Genomic DNA, 18,317 nt, shown 5'->3' with positions numbered 1-18,317 from the left:
GTGTAAAGCAAAAACATTTAGAGAGACCCTATTTAAGAAAAATAACAATATTATGAAAAAAATTAGGTATTGTGTGTGTTTGCTTGGGCGGCCATACAAAGTACTACAGACTGAGTAGCTTAAACAGTAGAACTTTATTTTCTCACAGTTCTAGAGACTAGATGTCCAAGATCAAGGTGCCAATAGGGCTAGTTTCTGGTGAAGCCTCTCTTCTTGGGTTACAGACAGCTGTTTCCTTGCTGCATACTTATGTGGCCTTTCCTCTGTGCACACATAATGGTGGGTGGGGATGAGTAAGGAGGAGGGAGAGGAAGAGGAGGGGAGAGAGATTTCTAATATTTCTCTTTTTACAGTGATGCTAGTCCTAATGGATTAGGGCCTCACCATTATACACTTATTTATTTAACTTTACCTCCTTATAGGCTTTATCTCAAAATATAGTCACATTGGGAGTTAGGGCTTCAATGTATGAATTTTGTGGATATGCAATATAGTCCATAAAAGATACTAATGTAAATATTTATTTAAAACAAGAAAATAAATTATAGCAAATTACAGATACAAGAAAGCTAACACCTACAAATTTCACAAAAGAAAGAAAAATAATATATTTTTATTATTTTCATACTCTTTTCTCTAAATTTGTGGCTTTGTACTCTGGCTCTAGATTTGATGATTTTATAATATAATTTTCATAGAATAGAAAAAATACTTCAATCTCTAGCATAGTTGATTGAAATTTGGTTTTTATTTAAATTTTAAAAAGTTTTTGTTAACATCATAACTTATTGGTAAAATATGTATTTTTCAATTATTGTCAAATTTTGGAAAACCTCTATCAATTTCTTTAATAATGTGCCTTAGGATTTTTTGGTATTTGAAGATTTTTTTTAGATAAACTGACTAATTTTAACTAGTATTTGAATTGACATCACCAATTTATTGTTGATGTCTTATTTAGTGAACATGGGAGTTCTCTATTTTCTTCACTGATGTCAGTACTTAATGCCAAATCAGAAATAAATTAATGAAAATCTCTGAATTAATAAGTAAAGAATAAGAGTAATGTGATTGGACAAGGTCATTTTAGACTGAGGAAAAGGCATAACAAACGCATAGTTTGACAATGGCACAAAATTTAGTTTGAATAGAGTGTAATGTACAGGTTAGGGCAGGAATATTATAGAAAAAATATGATAGAAGCAGGTAGAAAAGTGGGAAATTGGCAAAAATGTCAAATAATAGTGTCAACTAGATGAGAATAGACTATTGTACCCTCACCTTGGGAATAAAAGGCCTGTTGACATCTGAAACAATTTAGTGAAATGTTAAGATCGGGTAAACTGCCTTGGAATCCTAGCTCTACCACTTACTAATCTTACTTGTTGAAGCAAATCATGTAAACGTGTCTCCTATGCTTAAACTAAATGTAATCTCAACTTAGTTTCCCTTAGCCACATCCCCAAAATGCCCACAGCCAGTTGAACATACTAGGGGAATATGTGAGAGAAAGTAAGCAAGAATAGAAAGAGACAGGGAATTTAATCAACTGCAATTAAAATGTCTTATTTTTGCAAATTTTATAAAAATATGTGACAAGGTGAAGAGATAGGGCTTTGCTAGGCTTGGAAGGAGACTGGGCAAGTGAGAGTCCCTGAAATTTAAGCTTCACTATCTTATTGATATATTCATCTTTGAGGTAACAATATTCATTAGCCTTAAACTTTGATATGCTTAATATTCATGTTATGATTTCTAGAGAAATCACCAAAGAATATCATTAAAGGATATGGGTTATTAGATTGAAAAAGTGAATAAAAGTAGCTCACATCAAGCACATCATTATATCATTTCAGAGAAGCAAAGAAAGATGATTCTAGAAGATTTGAGAGGAAAAAATGTACTAAAGATAGAAAAACTGAATGGCATGAAATTTTTAAACGTAACAGTGAAATTAAAACATAAAACAGCAAGTTTAAGGTTTCAATGGAAAGCTTTTTTTTTGATTTTGAATTCTATTTCTAGCAAAACTGTGTATCAAGTATGAGGGTAGAATTAGGATGTTTTGAGATATACAAGGTCTCAAAAAATTTTGCTTCTGAGAATTTTTTTTCAGGAAGGCCTGGCAAAAGTTTAATCAAAACATGAGAGTAAACCAAGAAAGATGATAGGAGAACCAGGACACAGGAAAGCAATATAGAAGAGAGGTGAAGGGAAGTTGTGGGAAGACTGGAAGCAACACTTAAGAGCAACTGGCTTAGAGTGGGAGAATGGTGTTCTAAAAAACCAGAAAAAAATGAACTAGTAGATGTATATAGAGGAGTTTTATTAATTAATTTGAATATTTTGCCAAGAAATAATTAGAGGGTTATGAAAACTAACCAAGTGAGGAAACAAGGCAATTGTCAACTCCAGGAATAATGAAACATTTTAAAAGAAAGGAAATATAGAGTGTTTTTTTTGAAAAGTAAACAATAAAAACACTGCACTTATGTAGTTATAATAAGGTGTATTAGTCCATTCTCACGCTGCTATCAAGAACTGCCCGAGACTGGGTAATTTATAAAGAAAAGAGGTTTAATTGACTCACAGTTCTGCAGGGCTGCGGCGGGGGGGCTCAGGAAACTTACTAACATGGCAGAAGGGGAAGCGAACACATCCTTCTTCACATGGTGACAGGAAGAAGAATGAGAGCTGAATGAAGAGGGAAGCCCCCTATAAAACCATCAGATCTTGTGAGAACCTACTATCACGAGAACAGCATGGGGGAAACTACCCCTATGATTCAGTTACCTCTACTGTGTCCCTTCTATGACACGTGGGGCTTATAGGGTTACAATTCAAGATGAAATTTGGGTGGGGACACAAAGCCAAACCATATCATTCCTCTCCTGGCCCCTCCCAAATCTCATGTCCTCACATTTGAAAACACAATCATGCCCTTTCCAGCAGTCCCTCAAAATGTTAGCTCATCCCAGCTTTAACCTAAAAGTCCAAGTCTGAAATCTCATCTGAGATGAGGCAAGTCCCTTCTACCTATGATCCTGTAAAATCAACAGCAAGTTACTTACTTCCTAGATACAATGTGGGTACAGGCATTGAGTAAATACACCCATTCCAAATGGGAGAATTTGGGCCAAAACAAAGGGGCAACAGGCCCCATGCAAGTCTGAAATGCAGTGGGGCAGTCAAATCTTCAAGCTCTGAAATGATCCCCTTTGACTTCATGTCTCACATTCAGGTAACGCTGATGCAAGAGGTGGACTCCTATGGCCTTGGGCACCTCTGCCCCTGTGGCTTTGCAGGGTACAGCCCCACTCCAGGCTGCTTTCCTGGCCTGGCATTGAGTGTCTGTGGCTTTTCCAGGTGCACTGTGCAAGCTGTCAGTGGAGATACCATTCTGAGGTCTGGAGGATGGTGGCTGTCTTCTCACAGCTCCACTAGGCAGTGCCTCAGTGGGGACTCTTTGTGTGGGCTCCAACCCCACATTTCCCTTCTGCACTGCCCTAGCAGAGGTTCTCAATTAGTGATCCACCCCTGCAGCAAAATTCTGCCTGGAAACCCAGGCATTTCCATACATCCTGTAAAATCTAGGTGGAGGTTCCCAAATCTCACTTCTTGACTTCTGTGCTTCTGCAGGCCCAGTACCACTTGTAAGGTACCAAGGCCTGGGACTTGCACCCTCTGAAGCAATGGCCTAAGCTTTACATTGGCCCCTTTTAGCCATAGCTAGAGCTGAAACAACTGGGATGCAGGGAACCATGTCCTGAGGCTGCACAGAGCAGGGGGATCCTGGGTCCAGCCTACAAAACCATTTTTTCATCTTAGGCCTCCAAGTCTGTGATAGAAGGGGCTGCAGTAAAGGTCTCTGGAATGCCCTGGAGACATTTTTCCCATTGTCTTGGTGATTAACATTCGACTGCCTATTACTTATGCAAATTCTGCTGTAGGCTTGAATGTCTGCTCAGAAAATGGATTTTTCTTTTTTTTACAGCATTGTCAGGTTGCAAATTTTCCAAACTTTTATGCTCTGTCACCTCTTGAATGCTTTGCTGCTTAGAAATTTCTTCCACCAGATACCCTAAATCATCTCTCTCAAGTTCAAAGTCCCACAGATCTCTAGGACAGGGGCAAAATGCTGCCAGTCTCTTTGCATAGCAAGAGTAACCTTTATTCCAGTTCCCTCCAAATTCCTCATCTCCATCTCAGACCACCTCATCCTGGACTTTATTGTTCATATCACTATCAGCATTTTGGTCAAAGGCATTCAACAAGTCTCTAGGAAGTTCCAAACTTTCCCACATCTTCTAGTTTTCTGAGCCCTTCAATTCTCCAGGAAGTTCCAAAGTATCCCACATTTTCCTATCTCTTCTGAGCCCTCCAAACCATTCCAACCTCAGCCTGTTACCCAGTTCCAAAGTCGCTTCCACATTTTTGGGTATCTTTGTTTATTTATTTTATTAATCTATTTATTTTTATTATTTATTTATTTTTGTTTTACTTTAAGTTCTGGGGTACATGTGCAGAACATGCAGGTTTGTTACATAGGTATACATGTGCCATGTTGGTTTGCCGCACGTATTATCCCGTCATCTAGGTTTTAAGCCCCGCATGCATTAGCTGTTTGTCCTAATGCTCTTGTCCCCTTGCCCCTGGTGCCCCAACAGGCCCCAGTGTGTGATGATGCCCTCCCTGTGTCCATGTGTTCTCATTGTTCAACTCCCACTTATGAGTGAGAACATGCGGTGTTTGGATTTCTCTTCCTGTGTTAGTTTGCTGAGAATGATGGTTTCCAGCTTCATCCATGTCCCTGCAAAGGACATGAACTCATTCTTTTTTATGGCTGCATAGTATTCCATGGCATATATGGGCCACATTTTCTTTATCCAGTCTATCATTGATGAGCATTTGGGTTGTTTCCAAGTGTTTGCTATAGGAAATAGTGCTGCAATAAACATACGTGTGCATGTCTTTATAGTAGAATGATTTATAATCGTTTGGGTATATACCCAGTAACAGGATTGCTGGGTCAAATGATATTTCTAGTTTTAGATCCTTGAGGAATCATCACACTGTCCACAATGGTTGAACTAATTTACACTCCCACCAGCAGTGTAAAAGCGTTCCATTTCTCCAGATCCTCTCCAGCATCTGTTGTTTCTTGACTTTTTAATTGTCACCATTCTAATTGGTGTGAGTTGGTATCTCATTGTGGTTTTGATTTGCATTTCTCTAATGACCAGTTATGATGAGTTTTTTTTCATATGTTTGTTGGCCACATAAATGTCTTCTTTTGAGAAATGTCTGTTCATACCCTTCACTGACTTTTTGATGGGATTTTTTTTTCTTGTAAATTTAAGTTTCTTGTAGATTCTGGATATTGTCAGATGGATAGATTGCAAAAATTTTCTCTCATTCGTAGGTTGCCTATTCACTCTGATGATAGTTTCTTTTGCTGTGCAGAGCCTCTTTAGTTTAATTAGATCCCATTTGTCAATTTTGGCTTTTGTAGCAATTGCTTTTGGTGTTTTAGTCATGAAGACTTTGCCCATGCCTATGTCCTGAATGGTATTGCCTAGGTTTTCTAGGGTTTTTATGGTTTTAGGTTTTAGGTTTAAGTCTTTAATCCATCTTGAGTTAATTTTTGTATAAGGTGTAAGGAAGGGATCCAGTTTCAGTTTTCTGCATAAGGCTAGCCAGTTTCCCAACACCATTTATTAAATAGGGAATCCTTTCCTCTTTGCTTGTTTTTGTCAAAGATCAGATGATTGTAGACCTGTGGTGTTATTTCTGAGGCCTCTGTTATGATCCATTGTTCTATATATCTGTTTTGGTACCAGTCATGTTGTTTTGGTTACTGTAGCCTTGTAGTATAGTTTGAAGCCAGGTAGCATGATGTCTCCAGCTTTGTTCTTTTTGCTTAGGATTGTCTTGGCTATATGGGCTTTTTTTTTTATTCCATATGAAATTTCAAATAGTTTTTTCTAATTCTGTGAAGAAAGTCAGTGGTAGCTTGATGGGAATAACATTGAATCTATAAATTACTTTGGGCAGTATGGCCATTTTCGCGATACTGAATCTTCCTATCCATGAGCATGGAATGTTTTTTCCATTTGTTTGTGTCCTCTTTTATTTCTTTGAACAGTGGTTTGTAGTTCTTTTTGAAGAGGTCCTTTGCATGCCTTATAAATTGTATTCCTAGGTATTTTATTCTCTTTGTAGCAATTGTGAATGGTAGTTCACTCATGATTGGGCTCTCGATTTGTCTATTATTGGTGTATAGGAATGCTTGTGATTTTTGCACATTGATTTTGTATCTTGAGACTTTGCTGAAGTTGCTTATCAGCTTAATGAGTTTTTGGGCTGAGACAAGGGGTTTTCTAAATATACAATCATGTCACCTGCAAACAGAGACAATTTGACTTCCCGTCTTCCCATTTGAATACCCTTTATTTCTTTCTCTTGCCTGATTGCTCTGGCCAGAACTTCCAATACTATGTTGAATAGGAGTGATGAGAGAGGGCATCCTTGTCTTGTGCTGGTTTTCAAAGGGAATGCTTCCAGCTTTTGCCCATTCAGTATGATATTGGCTATGGATATGCCATAAATATCTCTTACTATTTTCAGATATGTTTCATCAATACCTAGTTTATTGAGTGTTTTTAGCATGAAGGGGTGTTGAATTGTATTGAAGGCCTTTTCTTTATCTATTGAGATAATCATGTGGTTTTGTCATTGGTTGTATTTACGTGACTAATTATGTTTATTGATTTGTGTATGTTGAACCAGCTGTTCATCCCAGGGATGAAGCGGACTTGATCGTGGTAGATAAGCTTTTTGATGTGCTGCTGGATACAGTTTGCCAGTATTTTATTGAGGATTTCTGCATCGATGTTCATCAGGGATATTGGCCTGAAATTTTCTTTTCTTTTTGTTGTGTCTCTGCCATGTTTTGGTGACAGGATGATTCTGGCCTATAAAATGAGTTAGGGAGGAGTCCCTCTTTTTCTGTTGTTTGGAATAGTTCCTCAAGGAATGGTACCAGCTCCTCTTTGTACCTCTGGTAGAATTCAAGTGTGAATCCCTCTGGTCCTGGGCTTTGTTTGGTTGGTAGGCTCTTAACTACTGCCTCAATTTTAAAACTTGTTATTGGTCTATTCAGGGATTTGACTTCTTCCTAGTTTAGTCTTGGGAGGGTGTGTGTGTCCAGGAATTTTTCCATTTCTTCAAGATTTTCTAGTTTATTTGCACAGAGGTGTTTATAGTATTCTCTGAGGGAAGTTTTTATTTCTGTGTGATCAGTGGTGATATCCCCTTTATCATTTTTTATTGTGTCTATTTGATTCTTCTCTCTTTTCTTCTTTATTAGTCTTGCTAGCGGTCTATCCATTTGGTTAATCTTTTCAAAAAACCACCTTCTTGATTCATTGATTTTTTTTTGAAGGGTTTTTCGTTTCTCTATCTCCTTCAGTTCTGCTCTGAGCTTAGTTATTTCTTGTCTTCTGCTAGCTTTTGAATTTGTTTGCTCTTGCTTCTCTAGTTCTTTTAATTGTGATGTTAAAGTGTTGATTTTAGATTTTTCTTGGTTTCTGATGTGAGCATTTAGTGCTATAAATTTCCCTCCAAACACTGCTTTAGCTGTGTCCCAGAGATTCTGGTATTTGTGTCTTTGTTCTCATTGGTTTCAAATAACTTATTTATTTCTGTCTTTATTTTGTTATTTACCCAGTAGTCATTCGGGAGCAGATTGTTCAGTTTCCATGTAGTTTTGCAGTTTTGAGTGAGTTTCTTAATCCTGAGTTCTAATTTGATTGCACTGTGGTCTGAGAGACTGTTCGTTATGATTTCCATTCTTTTGCATTTCCTGAGGAGGGTTTTGCTTCCAGTTATGTGGTCGATTTTAGAATAAGTGCTGTGTGGTGCTGAGAAGAATGTATATTTTGTTGATTTGGGGTGGAGAGTTTTGTAGATGTCTATTAGGTCCTCTTAGTCCAGAGCTGAGTTCAAGTACTGAATATCCTTGTTAATTGATCTAATATTGACAGTGGGGTGTAAAGTCTCCCACTATTATTGTGTGGGAGTCTAAGTGTCTTTGTACATCTCTGAGAACTTGCTTTATGAATCCGGATGCTCCTGAATTGGGTGCATATATATTTAGGATAGCTAGGTCTTGTTGCATTGATCGCTTTACCAATATGTAATGCCATTCTTTGTCTTTTTTGATATTTATTGGTTTAAAGTCTGTTTTATCAGAGACTAGCATTGCAACCCCTGAATTTTTTTTTTTTTTTTTTTTTTTTGCTCTCCATTTGCTTGGTAACTATTCCTCCATCCCTTTATTTTGAGCCTATGTGTGCACATGAGGCTGGGTCTCCTGAATATGGCACATCGATAGGTCTTGACTTTTTATCCAACTTGCCAGTTGTGTCTTTTAATTGGAGCATTTAGCCCATTTACATTTAAGGTTAATACTGTTATGTGTGAATTTGATCCTGTCATCATGATGCTAGCTGGTTATTTTGCACATTAGTTGATGCAGTTTCTTCATAGTGTCATAGGTCTTTATATTTTCGTGTGTTTTTGCAGTGGCTAGTACCAGTTTTTCCTTTCCATATTTAGTGCTTCCTTCAGGAGCTCTTGTAAGGTGTGCCTGGTGGTGACAAAATCCCTCAGCATTTGCTTGTCTGTAAAGAATTTTATTTCTCCTTTACTTATGAAACTTAGTTTGGCTGGGTATGAAATTCTGAGTTGAAAATTCTTTTATTTAAAATGTTGAATATTGGCTCCCACTGTGTTCTGGCTTGTAGGGTTTCTGCAGAGAGATCTGTTGTTAGTCTGATGGGCTTCTCTTTGTAGATGACCTAGCTTTTCTCTCTGGCTGCCCTTAACATTTTTTCCTTCATTTTAACCTTGGAAAATCTGATGGTTATGTGTCTTGTGGTTGCTCTTCTCGAGGATATCTTAGTGGTGTACTCTGTATTTCCCGAATTTGAATGTTGGCCTGTCTTGCTGGGTTGGGGAAGTTCTCCTGGATAATATCCTGAAATGTTTTTTTTTACTTTGCTTCCATTCTCTTCATCATTTTGAGATACACCAATGAATCGTAGGTTTGGTCTTTTCACAGAGTCCCATATTTCTTGGAGGCTTTGTTCATTCCTTTTCATTCTGTTTTCTCTAATCTTGTCTTCATGTCTTATTTCATTAAGTTGATCTTCAAACTCTGATATTCTTCCTTCTGCTTGATTGATTTGGCTATTGATACTTGTGTATGCTGTATGAAGTTTTTGTGCTGTGTTTTTCAGCTCCATCAGTTCATTTATGTTCTTCTCTAAACTGATTATTCTAGTTAGCAGTTCCTGTAACCTGTTATCAAGGTTCTTAGCTTCCTTGCATTGCATTAAAACATGCTCCTTTAGCTCAGAGGAGTTTGTTGTTACCCACCTTCTGAAGCCTACTTCTGTCAATTCGTCAAACTCATTTTCATTCTCTATCTTGTTTTGTGCCCTTGCTGGAGAGGAGCCTTGATCCTTTGTAAGAGAAGAGATATTTTGGCTTTTGGAATTTGCAGCATTTTTGTGCTGGTTATTCCTCATCTTTGTGGATTTATCTACCTTTGCTCTTTGATGCTGATGACCTCTGGATGTGGTTTTTGGGTGGGTGTCCTTTTTGTTGATGTTGATGTTATTGCTTTCTGTTTGTTAGTTTTTCTTTTAACAGTCAGGCCCCTCTTCTTCAGATCTGCTGGAGTTTTCTGGAGGTCCAGTCCAGACCCTGTTTTCCTGGGTATCACCAGCAGAGGCTGCAGAACAGCAAAGATTGCTGCCTGCTCCTTCCTCCAGAACCTTCGTCCCAGAGGGTCACCAGCCTTATGTCAGCTGGAGCTCTACTGTATGAGGTGTCTGTCAACCCCTGATGGGACGTGCCTCCCAGTCAGGAGGCACAGGGGTCAGGGACCCACTTGAGGAGGCAGTCTGTCCCTTATCAGAGCTTAAACGTTGTGCTGGGAGATCCACTGCTCTCTTCAGAGCCAGCAGGTGGGAACGTTTTTAAGTCTGCTGAAACTGCACCCACAACCGCCCCTTCGCCCAGGTGTTCTGTCCCAGGGAGATGGAGATGGTAATTTTATCCGTAAGCCCCTGACTGGGGCTGCTGCCTTTTCTTCAGAGATGCCCTGTCCAGTGAGAAGGAATCTAGAGAGGCACTCTGGCCACAGCCATTTTGCCGTGCGGTGGTGAGTTCTGCCCAATCTGAACTTCTGGGCTTCCTCAACACTGTCAGGGAAAACCGCCTACTGAAGCCTCAGTAATGGCACACACCCCTCCCTGCACCAAGCTTGATCATCCAGGTCGACTTCAGACTGCTATGCTGGCAGCGAGAATTTCAAGCCAGTGGTTCTTAACTTGCTGGGCTTCCTGGGTGTAGGACCCACTGAGTGAGACCACTTGGCTCCCTGGCTTCAGTTCCCTTTCCAGGGGAGTGAACAGTTCTGTCTTGCTGGTGTTCCAAGTGCCACTGGGGTAGGAAAAAAAAAAAAAACTCCTTCAGCTAGCTTGGTGTCTGCCCAGACAGCTGCCCAGTTTTGTGCTTGAAACCCAGGGCCCTGGTGGTGTAGGCACATGAAGATTCTCCTGGTCTACGGGTTGCAAAAACCGTGGGAAAAGCATAGTATCTGGGCCTGATAGCACAGTCCCTCATGGCTTCCCTTGGCTAGGGGAGGGAGGTCCCTGGCCCCTTGCACTTCGTGGGTGAGGTGACAACCCACCCTGCTTCTGCTCGTTCTCCATGGTCTGCACCCACTGTCTAACCAGTCCCAATGAGATGAACTGGTCCCTCAGTTGGAAATGCAGAAATCACCCACCTTCTGCATTGGTCTTGCTGGGAGCTGCAGACCGGAGCTTTTCATATTTGGCCATCTTAGTCTGGGTTCTCTTTTTTTGGGTATCTTTATAGGAGCACCCCACTTCTATTACCAATTTACTGTATTAGTATGTTCTCATGCTGCTATAAAGAGCTGGCTGAGATTGGGTAATTTATAAAGAAGTTTAATTGACTCACAGTTCTGCAATGCTGGTAGGGGCCTCAGGAAATTTACAATCATGGCAGACGGGGAAGCAAACACATCCTTCTTTACATGGCAGCAGGAAGAAGAATGAGAGCAAAGTGAAGGCAGAGGCCCTTTATGAAACCATCAGATCTCATGAGAACTTACTCACTGTCATGAGAATAGCATGGGGAAACTTCCCCTGTGATTCAATTACCTCCCTCCGGGTCCCTCCCATGACATATGGGAATTATGGGATTACAATTCAAGGTGAGATTTGGGTGGGGACACAAAGCCAAACCATATCATAAGGCAAACACCAAATATTTATTTACCACAAATTGTGATGTTGCTCTTTTGGGTGGATGGGGGAGGGAAAGGAAAATGGAAGAAGTGTGTATATATATGTGTGTATGTGTTAACATTTCCTCTTTCCAAATAGGAAATCAATGAACAGTTTACTAAATAAATTCAGCACAATATATATTTTATTTATAAATATGACAATAGAGGTCAGGAGAAAAGCTAGAAGAGTTGATAGTGATTTCTTCTGGGGATTACAATTGAGGGGTGAGGAGATGTAGAGCAAGGTACTGCCATTTTTCTTATATACTCTGTAGAACTTTTTGACTTTTAAAAACGATGTACAAGAGGACTTAAAAAAGTTCATGGGGCCGGGTGTGGTGGCTCATGGCTGTAATCCCAGCACTTTGGGAGGCTGAGGCGGGTAGATCACTTGAGGTCAGGAGTTCAAGACCAGCCTGGCCAACATTGTGAAACCCTATCTCTACTAAAAATACAAAAATTAGCTGGGCATGGTAGTGGGCGCCTGTAATACCAGCCACTCAGGAGGCTGAGGCAGGAGAGTCAATTGAACCCAGGAGGCGGAGGTTGCAGTGAGCCTAGATTGCATCACTGTACTCCAGCCTGGGTGACACAGTCAGAGTCCATCTCAACAACAACAAAACAACAACAAAAACAACAACAAAAAGTTCATGGAAAATGCATATTATGAAAAAAACTACGAATGGATTTTACATTTTCTTTCTACCCAGATAAACTCAATCTAACTTGTTATAATGTGTCTGAGCAGAATCCAATTTGAGGCACTAAGAAGGACAAGGTAGCAGTTTGAAAAGTGCCCCATCACAGCAATACGAATTCTGTTAATATTAAAATTGAAGCAAGAACACACATCAAATTTATGGTTGAGCTTGGTTGGAAGAATGGTGAAATCATTGATACTTTATAAATACATTATGGGGACAATGCCCCCAAAGAAATCAGCAGCTTACAAATAGATAACTCATTTTAAGAATGGATGAAACAATGTTGAATACCTTAGTGGCAGATCATCCACATCAATTCATGAAGAAAAAATTAATTTTGTTTGTGCCTGAATTGCAGAGGACTGACAGTTAACAGCAGAAACATTTATAGCCCACACTATAGAGCTCTTACTTGGTTCAGCACACAGAGTTCTGAATGAAAAATTACAGTCGAGCAAACTTTTCACTCAATGGGTGCCCAAACTGTTGCACCCAGATTAGCTGCAGGTAAGAATAGAGCATTCAATGAAAATTTTAAAAAAATGATATTAAGATCCTGAAGCATTTCTTTGAAGAACTGTAACAGGAGATGAAACATGGCTTTACCAGTATGATTCTGAGTACAAATTACAATCAAAGCAATGGCTACTAAGAGGTGGAAGTGGTCCAGTCAAAGCAAGAGTGGATTGGTCAAGAGCAAAGGTACCAAAGAGTTTTTGGGATGCTCAAGACATTTAGCTAGTTGACTTTCTGGAGGGCCAAAGAACAATAATATTTGCTTATGGTGAGTATTTTGAGAATGTTGGCTATAGCTTTAGCAGAAAAAAGCCCAAGGAAGCTTCACCAGAGAGTCCATCTCCATCATGGCAATGCTCCTGCTCCTCCTCTCATCAAACAAAGGCAATTTTGTGAGAGTTTTGATGGGAAATCATTAGACATCCACCTTACAGTCCTGATTTGGATTTTTCTGACTTCTTTTTGTTTCCTTAAAAAATCTGTTAAAAGGCACCCATTTTTAAGTTAATAATGTAAAAAAAGACTGCATTGACATGGTTAAATTTCCAGGACCCTCGATTCTTTAGGGATGGACTATATGGCTGGTATTATGGTTTATAGAAATGTCTTGATCTTGATGGAGCTTATGTTAAAAAATAAAGTTTATATTTTTTGTTTTTATCTTTTAGTTCCATTTTCCATGAACTTTTGGAAGTCCCCTTGTATATGTGTTAATTTGATAAAAATTAAAACATTATAAAAAAGATATCATGGGGCAAATTAGGGGAAAATTATGTTTTAACTAAAATATTTTTGAATTAAAGAAGACAAGATTTTTTTTTTTTCAGGACCTCAGAGTTTTATTATTACTTAAGTCAGTCTCCCCCAGCATTTGGGGATCAGAGTTTTTTTGTTTGTTTGTTTTGAGACAGAGTCTCGCTCTGTCATCCAGGCTGGAGTGCAGTGGCACGATCTTGGCTCACTGCAACCTCCGCCCCCTGGATTCAATCGATTATCCTTCCTCAGCCTCCTGAGTGGCTGGGACTACTGGCACACATCACCACACCTGGCTAATTTTTATATTTTTAGTCGAGATGGGGTTTCACCATATTGGCCAGGCTGGTCTTGAACTCCTCACCTCATGATCCGCCCACCTTGGCCTCCCAAAGTGCTGGGATTACAGGCATGAGCCTCTGCGCCTGGCCTGGGGATCAGGGTTTTTAAGGACAACTTAGTGGGTAGGGGAAGCCCGTGAGCTGGGAGTGCTGATTGGTCAGGTCAGTGATGAAATCATAGGGAGTAGAAACTGTCTTCTTGTGCTGAATCAGTTGTTGGGTGGGGGCTACGGGATCAGATGAGTCAGTTTATCGATCTGGGTAGTGCCACCTGATCCATTAAGTGCAGGTCTGCAAAATATCTCAAGCACTGATCTTAGGAGCAGTTCAGGTAGGGTCAGAATCTTGTAGCCTTCAGCTGCATGACTCCTAAACTATAATTTCTAATCTGATGGCTAATTTGTTAGTCCTACAAAGGCAGTCTAGTCTCCAGGCAAAGAGGCTTATTTTGGGAAAGGCCTGTTATTTTTTTTTAAACTAGAAACTAGAAACTATTCCTCCCAAAGTTAGATCAACCTATGCCCAGGAATGAACAAGGAGAGCTTGGAGGTTAGAAGCAAGATGGAGTTGGTTAGGTCAGGTCTCTTTCACTGTCTAAGGTGTAATTTTGCAATGGTGGTTTCAATCCCTGTCTTTAGGTTTTATAACTCTTAATCTTAAGGTGTTGGCTAATGAAGGTGGAAAAAGGGCGAAGACTTCTCTAACTTCTTCCTGCTGATCAGGGGCATAGTGGGGGTAGGTGTTGACCCCAAGGTGAGAGGAGTGGAACCACTTTGCAACTGTCTGATCATACTCACACAGGGCAGGCTGGGCTTCCAAGGCTTGCATGTTAAAGGTGTTAGTATTGTCATCTATAGTTTTAGTACAGCATTTAAGGGAATAGCATACTATAAGGTAAATGATGACTCTAGGATAAAGAGTGCAGTTCCCAGTTTTAAAAGTAAAAATCTGAGAGCATTAGTTTGGGAGCTTGTAGCCCACAAAGAATTTAGGATTTTGTCCAAACTGCAGAAAAAAACTCAAGAACAGCTAACAACAGGTGTACTATAGTTTTTTCTTTTGAAGCATAATTTTTCTCGCTCCAGTCTGCATTTTTATTAAAAACAAATCATGATAGAACTAATTTGTTTACAAAATGAACTTTAGTCTTATTGTAATTGGCCTGATTATTGCATACAGTGCAGCAAGATTATTTTTTCACGTAGGCATTTTAAAATTGGCTTTGGTGAACTCTGTTCCATAAGGAATCTCGGATAAGATTTTTTGAAGCCGAGCCCAGCCATGGGCTTGTACCTCAAATACCTATGAGTTGGGAAAATTCCTCTCCTCTTGAGGTCCCAGGATAACTTGGGGCTCCTAGGCCTGTTAGAAAGTGACATTCTTTACTTACCACATGTCAGGAACCTTGTACAGGGACTGTGTGGACAGGGTATGAGGCCAGATTTCCCAAGGGGCTGTTATTGGCTCTATAAGTCAACCTCGATTATTTAAAGAAAGTACGCCATTCCAGTCAAAGCCTTGGTAAAATAACCAGTTTCTCCAATTGTGTCCTGTTACAAAAGAAAACAGATTCTTATTGCACTTATGCAAATAACTATACTGCCATAAGTTGAGAATACTCACAAATAGATTCCAAGGTAGAGAAACAAATATGCTCCAAATTTTGTTCATAGGAATGTATTTTACTAGATTGTTAAAAGCTACAAATAGCTCAAAAGAAAAGTTTTCTTGGCTCTGGAAAACAAAAAGGATCAGCAATGTTTTATGCAAAAAAGTGAGAAAAAGATTACTGTGGACAGACACCCCATCATGGAGCTGCTGAACCATTTGGGAGAAAGAAGGAGGCATTGGCAATGCCTAGGATACTCACCAAACCAGACACCTGTAATGGAGTTACAGCTACAGACACTCTGCCATGGAGCTACAGATACCCTGTGAGGGGGCTCCAGTTACGGGATGTCTCACCAGGACTATTTCTGTATTACAATTAAATCCATGCACATTGGGTGGGCAGCACCCTGCCAAGAGTAGCAGAGTCAGCCCCCAGTCCAAGAGAACTAGGTAGCCACTTGGGCTGGCCTCTGGATCCATTGCCAGAGTGGGGCTACTGAACCATGGGCTGGTGGTCACAAGGGCATTCCTGGACGAGCCCCCAGATTTGTAACCACCCAGTGGGTTCACCTTGCCACTTCATGGACAGAATCAATTTATCATGATGGGAATTACAATAGAGAAAGAGTAATTTATGCAGAGCCTTCTGTGCAGGAGACTGGAGTTTTATTATTACTGAAATCAGTCTCCAATAGAGTTTGACTAATGAGGTACAGTGGTGTATGCTAAAACCAAGAGATCATGCAAATGTATTTATAAAGGTCCTGTCCTCATTATCTTCATCAATAGATAAATTTTTGTAAGTCTGCCTTTCAATAATATTATATAGAAAGTGGTAGGCCAGGTGCAGTGGCTCACCCCTGTAATCCCAGCACTTTGGGAGGCTGAGCTGGGTGGATCAGTTGAGGTCAGGAGTTTGAGACCAGCCTGGCCAACATGGTGAAACCCTGTCTGTACTAAAAATACAGAAATTAGCTTGGTGTGGTGGCGTGGGCCTGTAGCCTAGCTACTCAGGAGGCTGAGGCAGGTGAATTGCTTGAACCCAGGAGGTGGAGGTCAACATTGCACCGCTGCACTCCAGCCTTGGTGACAGAGTGAGACTCCATCTCAAAAAGAAGGAAAGAAAGAAAGAGAGTGGTAATTAACTTACTTTTCTGTTATTTGCTGAGAAAAAATGGGGTATAGATGTCAATCCTACAGAGAATTGTAAGTTTTAGAACATACTCATTCACTTGTTTCAATATCTTCAGGATATGGGAAGTTGGGCTTGTTTAATATCTCATATTAAATTTTCTGTTTAACCCTCTTTCTCTCTCTCTATCCCTCCTCCTCTCCTTCCCTTACCCCTGCTTGAAGCTATTATCTGTTAGTGAATTGGGTGTATGCCTAAAATCACAGTCAAAACATCTAGAAAAACTAGGATTATAACTGTAGTCTCTTAACTCACAAGAGTATGCTTTTTTCAGTATATCAGTTGCTCAATAAAATTTGTCCCATGAATTTTTAAAAAATCATAGTAAAGCAGTCTAATATAGTGGATAAATCTATCCGCTTTGGAATCAGGTTCAAATCTCAGTTCTGCAACTTACTAGCTTTGCAACTTGGGTCAAGCAGTGTATCTCTCCAAGCCTCAGTTCCCTCATATGTAATAATATGACATATTAATATCTACTTCAGAAGATTAGATGAGAAGAGTAAAGTACATGACGTGTTTGTGGGTGTGTGTATATAGATATAGCATGTATGGGATATAGTAATTTAATATTTCTATTATTCCTGTAACAATATCTTTTTTATTTTTTTGTTTTGTAGATGCGGCCATCATGGTCTCTTGCTGTGCTATTTCTTGGTCAACTGTTGATTATCAAGTAGCTTTAAGAAAATCCTTGCCTGACAAAAAGCTTCTTAATGGATTATGTCCCAAAGTCACATATCTCTTTTACAAGTTGTTTACATTATTATCGTGGATGCTGAGTGTTGTACTTCTACTATTCTTAAATGTTAAGATTGCCTTATTTCTGTTGTTATTTCTTTGGTTGTTAGGTATAACATGGGCATTTAAAAAGAACACCCAGTTTTGTACTTCTATAAGTATGGAATTCTTATATAGGATTGTTGTTGGATTCATTCTTATCTTTACATTTTTTAATATTAAGGGACAGAATACCAAATGTCCAATGTCTTGTTATTATATTGTTAGGGTACTGGGCACTTTGGGGATATTGACTGTATTCTGGGTTTGCCCCCTCATTATTTTTAATCCAGACTATTTTATACCTATCAGTATAACTATAGTTCTTACTCTTCTTCTTGGAATTCTTTTTCTTATTGTTTATTATGGGACTTTTCACCCAAACAGAAGTGCAGAAACAAAATGTGATGAAATTGATGGAAAACCAGTTCTAAGGGAAAGTAGAATGAGATATTTCCTAATGGAATAAGCTATTCATTTATGATATATATTTTCTTATATTTTGTTTCATTGGTTAGTAAAGAAAATGTGTGTTATGTGGGTGTGTTGTCTCTTATTTTTGCCACCTTTAATTTGAAATTAGTTCTGTAAAATAGGAGATACATAATAGTATTTTATTTTTAAAATTAATTTCTCATTTGGTTTTGAAGATCTTGGGTACTCAGATACCTTTCTACTGCCTGGTAGAGCTGCCATCTTGAGCCTGAAATATAAGAAATGGTCTGGTTTTCATAATGAGAAGGCTGGAATTGAGCTTCCCTCCCATTTTCCTTCCTTGTTCCTGAACTAATACTACTGTACCTGTTATGGAGGACTGCAAAGGGAAGAGAAAAGCAGAACACTTTATTATTTTTTCCTTTATTGTCTTCAGTGCATATATTTGCAGTTGGGGACAGGTTGAGTAGAGGAAAAGGGAAGGAAGGGAAAGAAGAAAACAAATTTTTAGCATCTGCTGTGCTTTCATCCATGAAATCTCTAATTCAGTAAGTACAAAAGAGAATTGGTGTGCATTTAAGAGGTCTGACATTTCATTA

The 18,317-nt window shown here is 39.3% G+C and overlaps 1 protein-coding gene across 3 annotated transcripts in view; it reads left to right on the top strand.

The window, feature by feature from the left end:
• Positions 1–17,991, top strand: part of XKR9 (XK related 9) — a 54,032-nt gene extending 36,041 nt beyond the window's left edge. For 2 of the 3 annotated variants that reach the window (XM_004090730.3, XM_003274815.3), the window contains exon 5: positions 17,124–17,991. In XM_004090730.3, coding sequence (XP_004090778.1) covers positions 17,124–17,752 — 629 coding nt within the window. In that variant the 3' untranslated portion in view covers positions 17,753–17,991. The remainder of the gene's footprint in view (positions 1–17,123) is intronic. The other variant, XM_012496132.2, reaches the window with a different exon arrangement.
• Positions 17,992–18,317: the final 326 nt, after the last annotated feature.

This window comes from Nomascus leucogenys, chromosome 16, assembly GCF_006542625.1.
Source record: "Nomascus leucogenys isolate Asia chromosome 16, Asia_NLE_v1, whole genome shotgun sequence".
Lineage (NCBI taxonomy): Eukaryota > Metazoa > Chordata > Mammalia > Primates > Hylobatidae > Nomascus > Nomascus leucogenys.
Note: the sequence above shows the minus strand (reverse complement) of the source record. Positions and strands in the feature narration are given on the sequence as shown.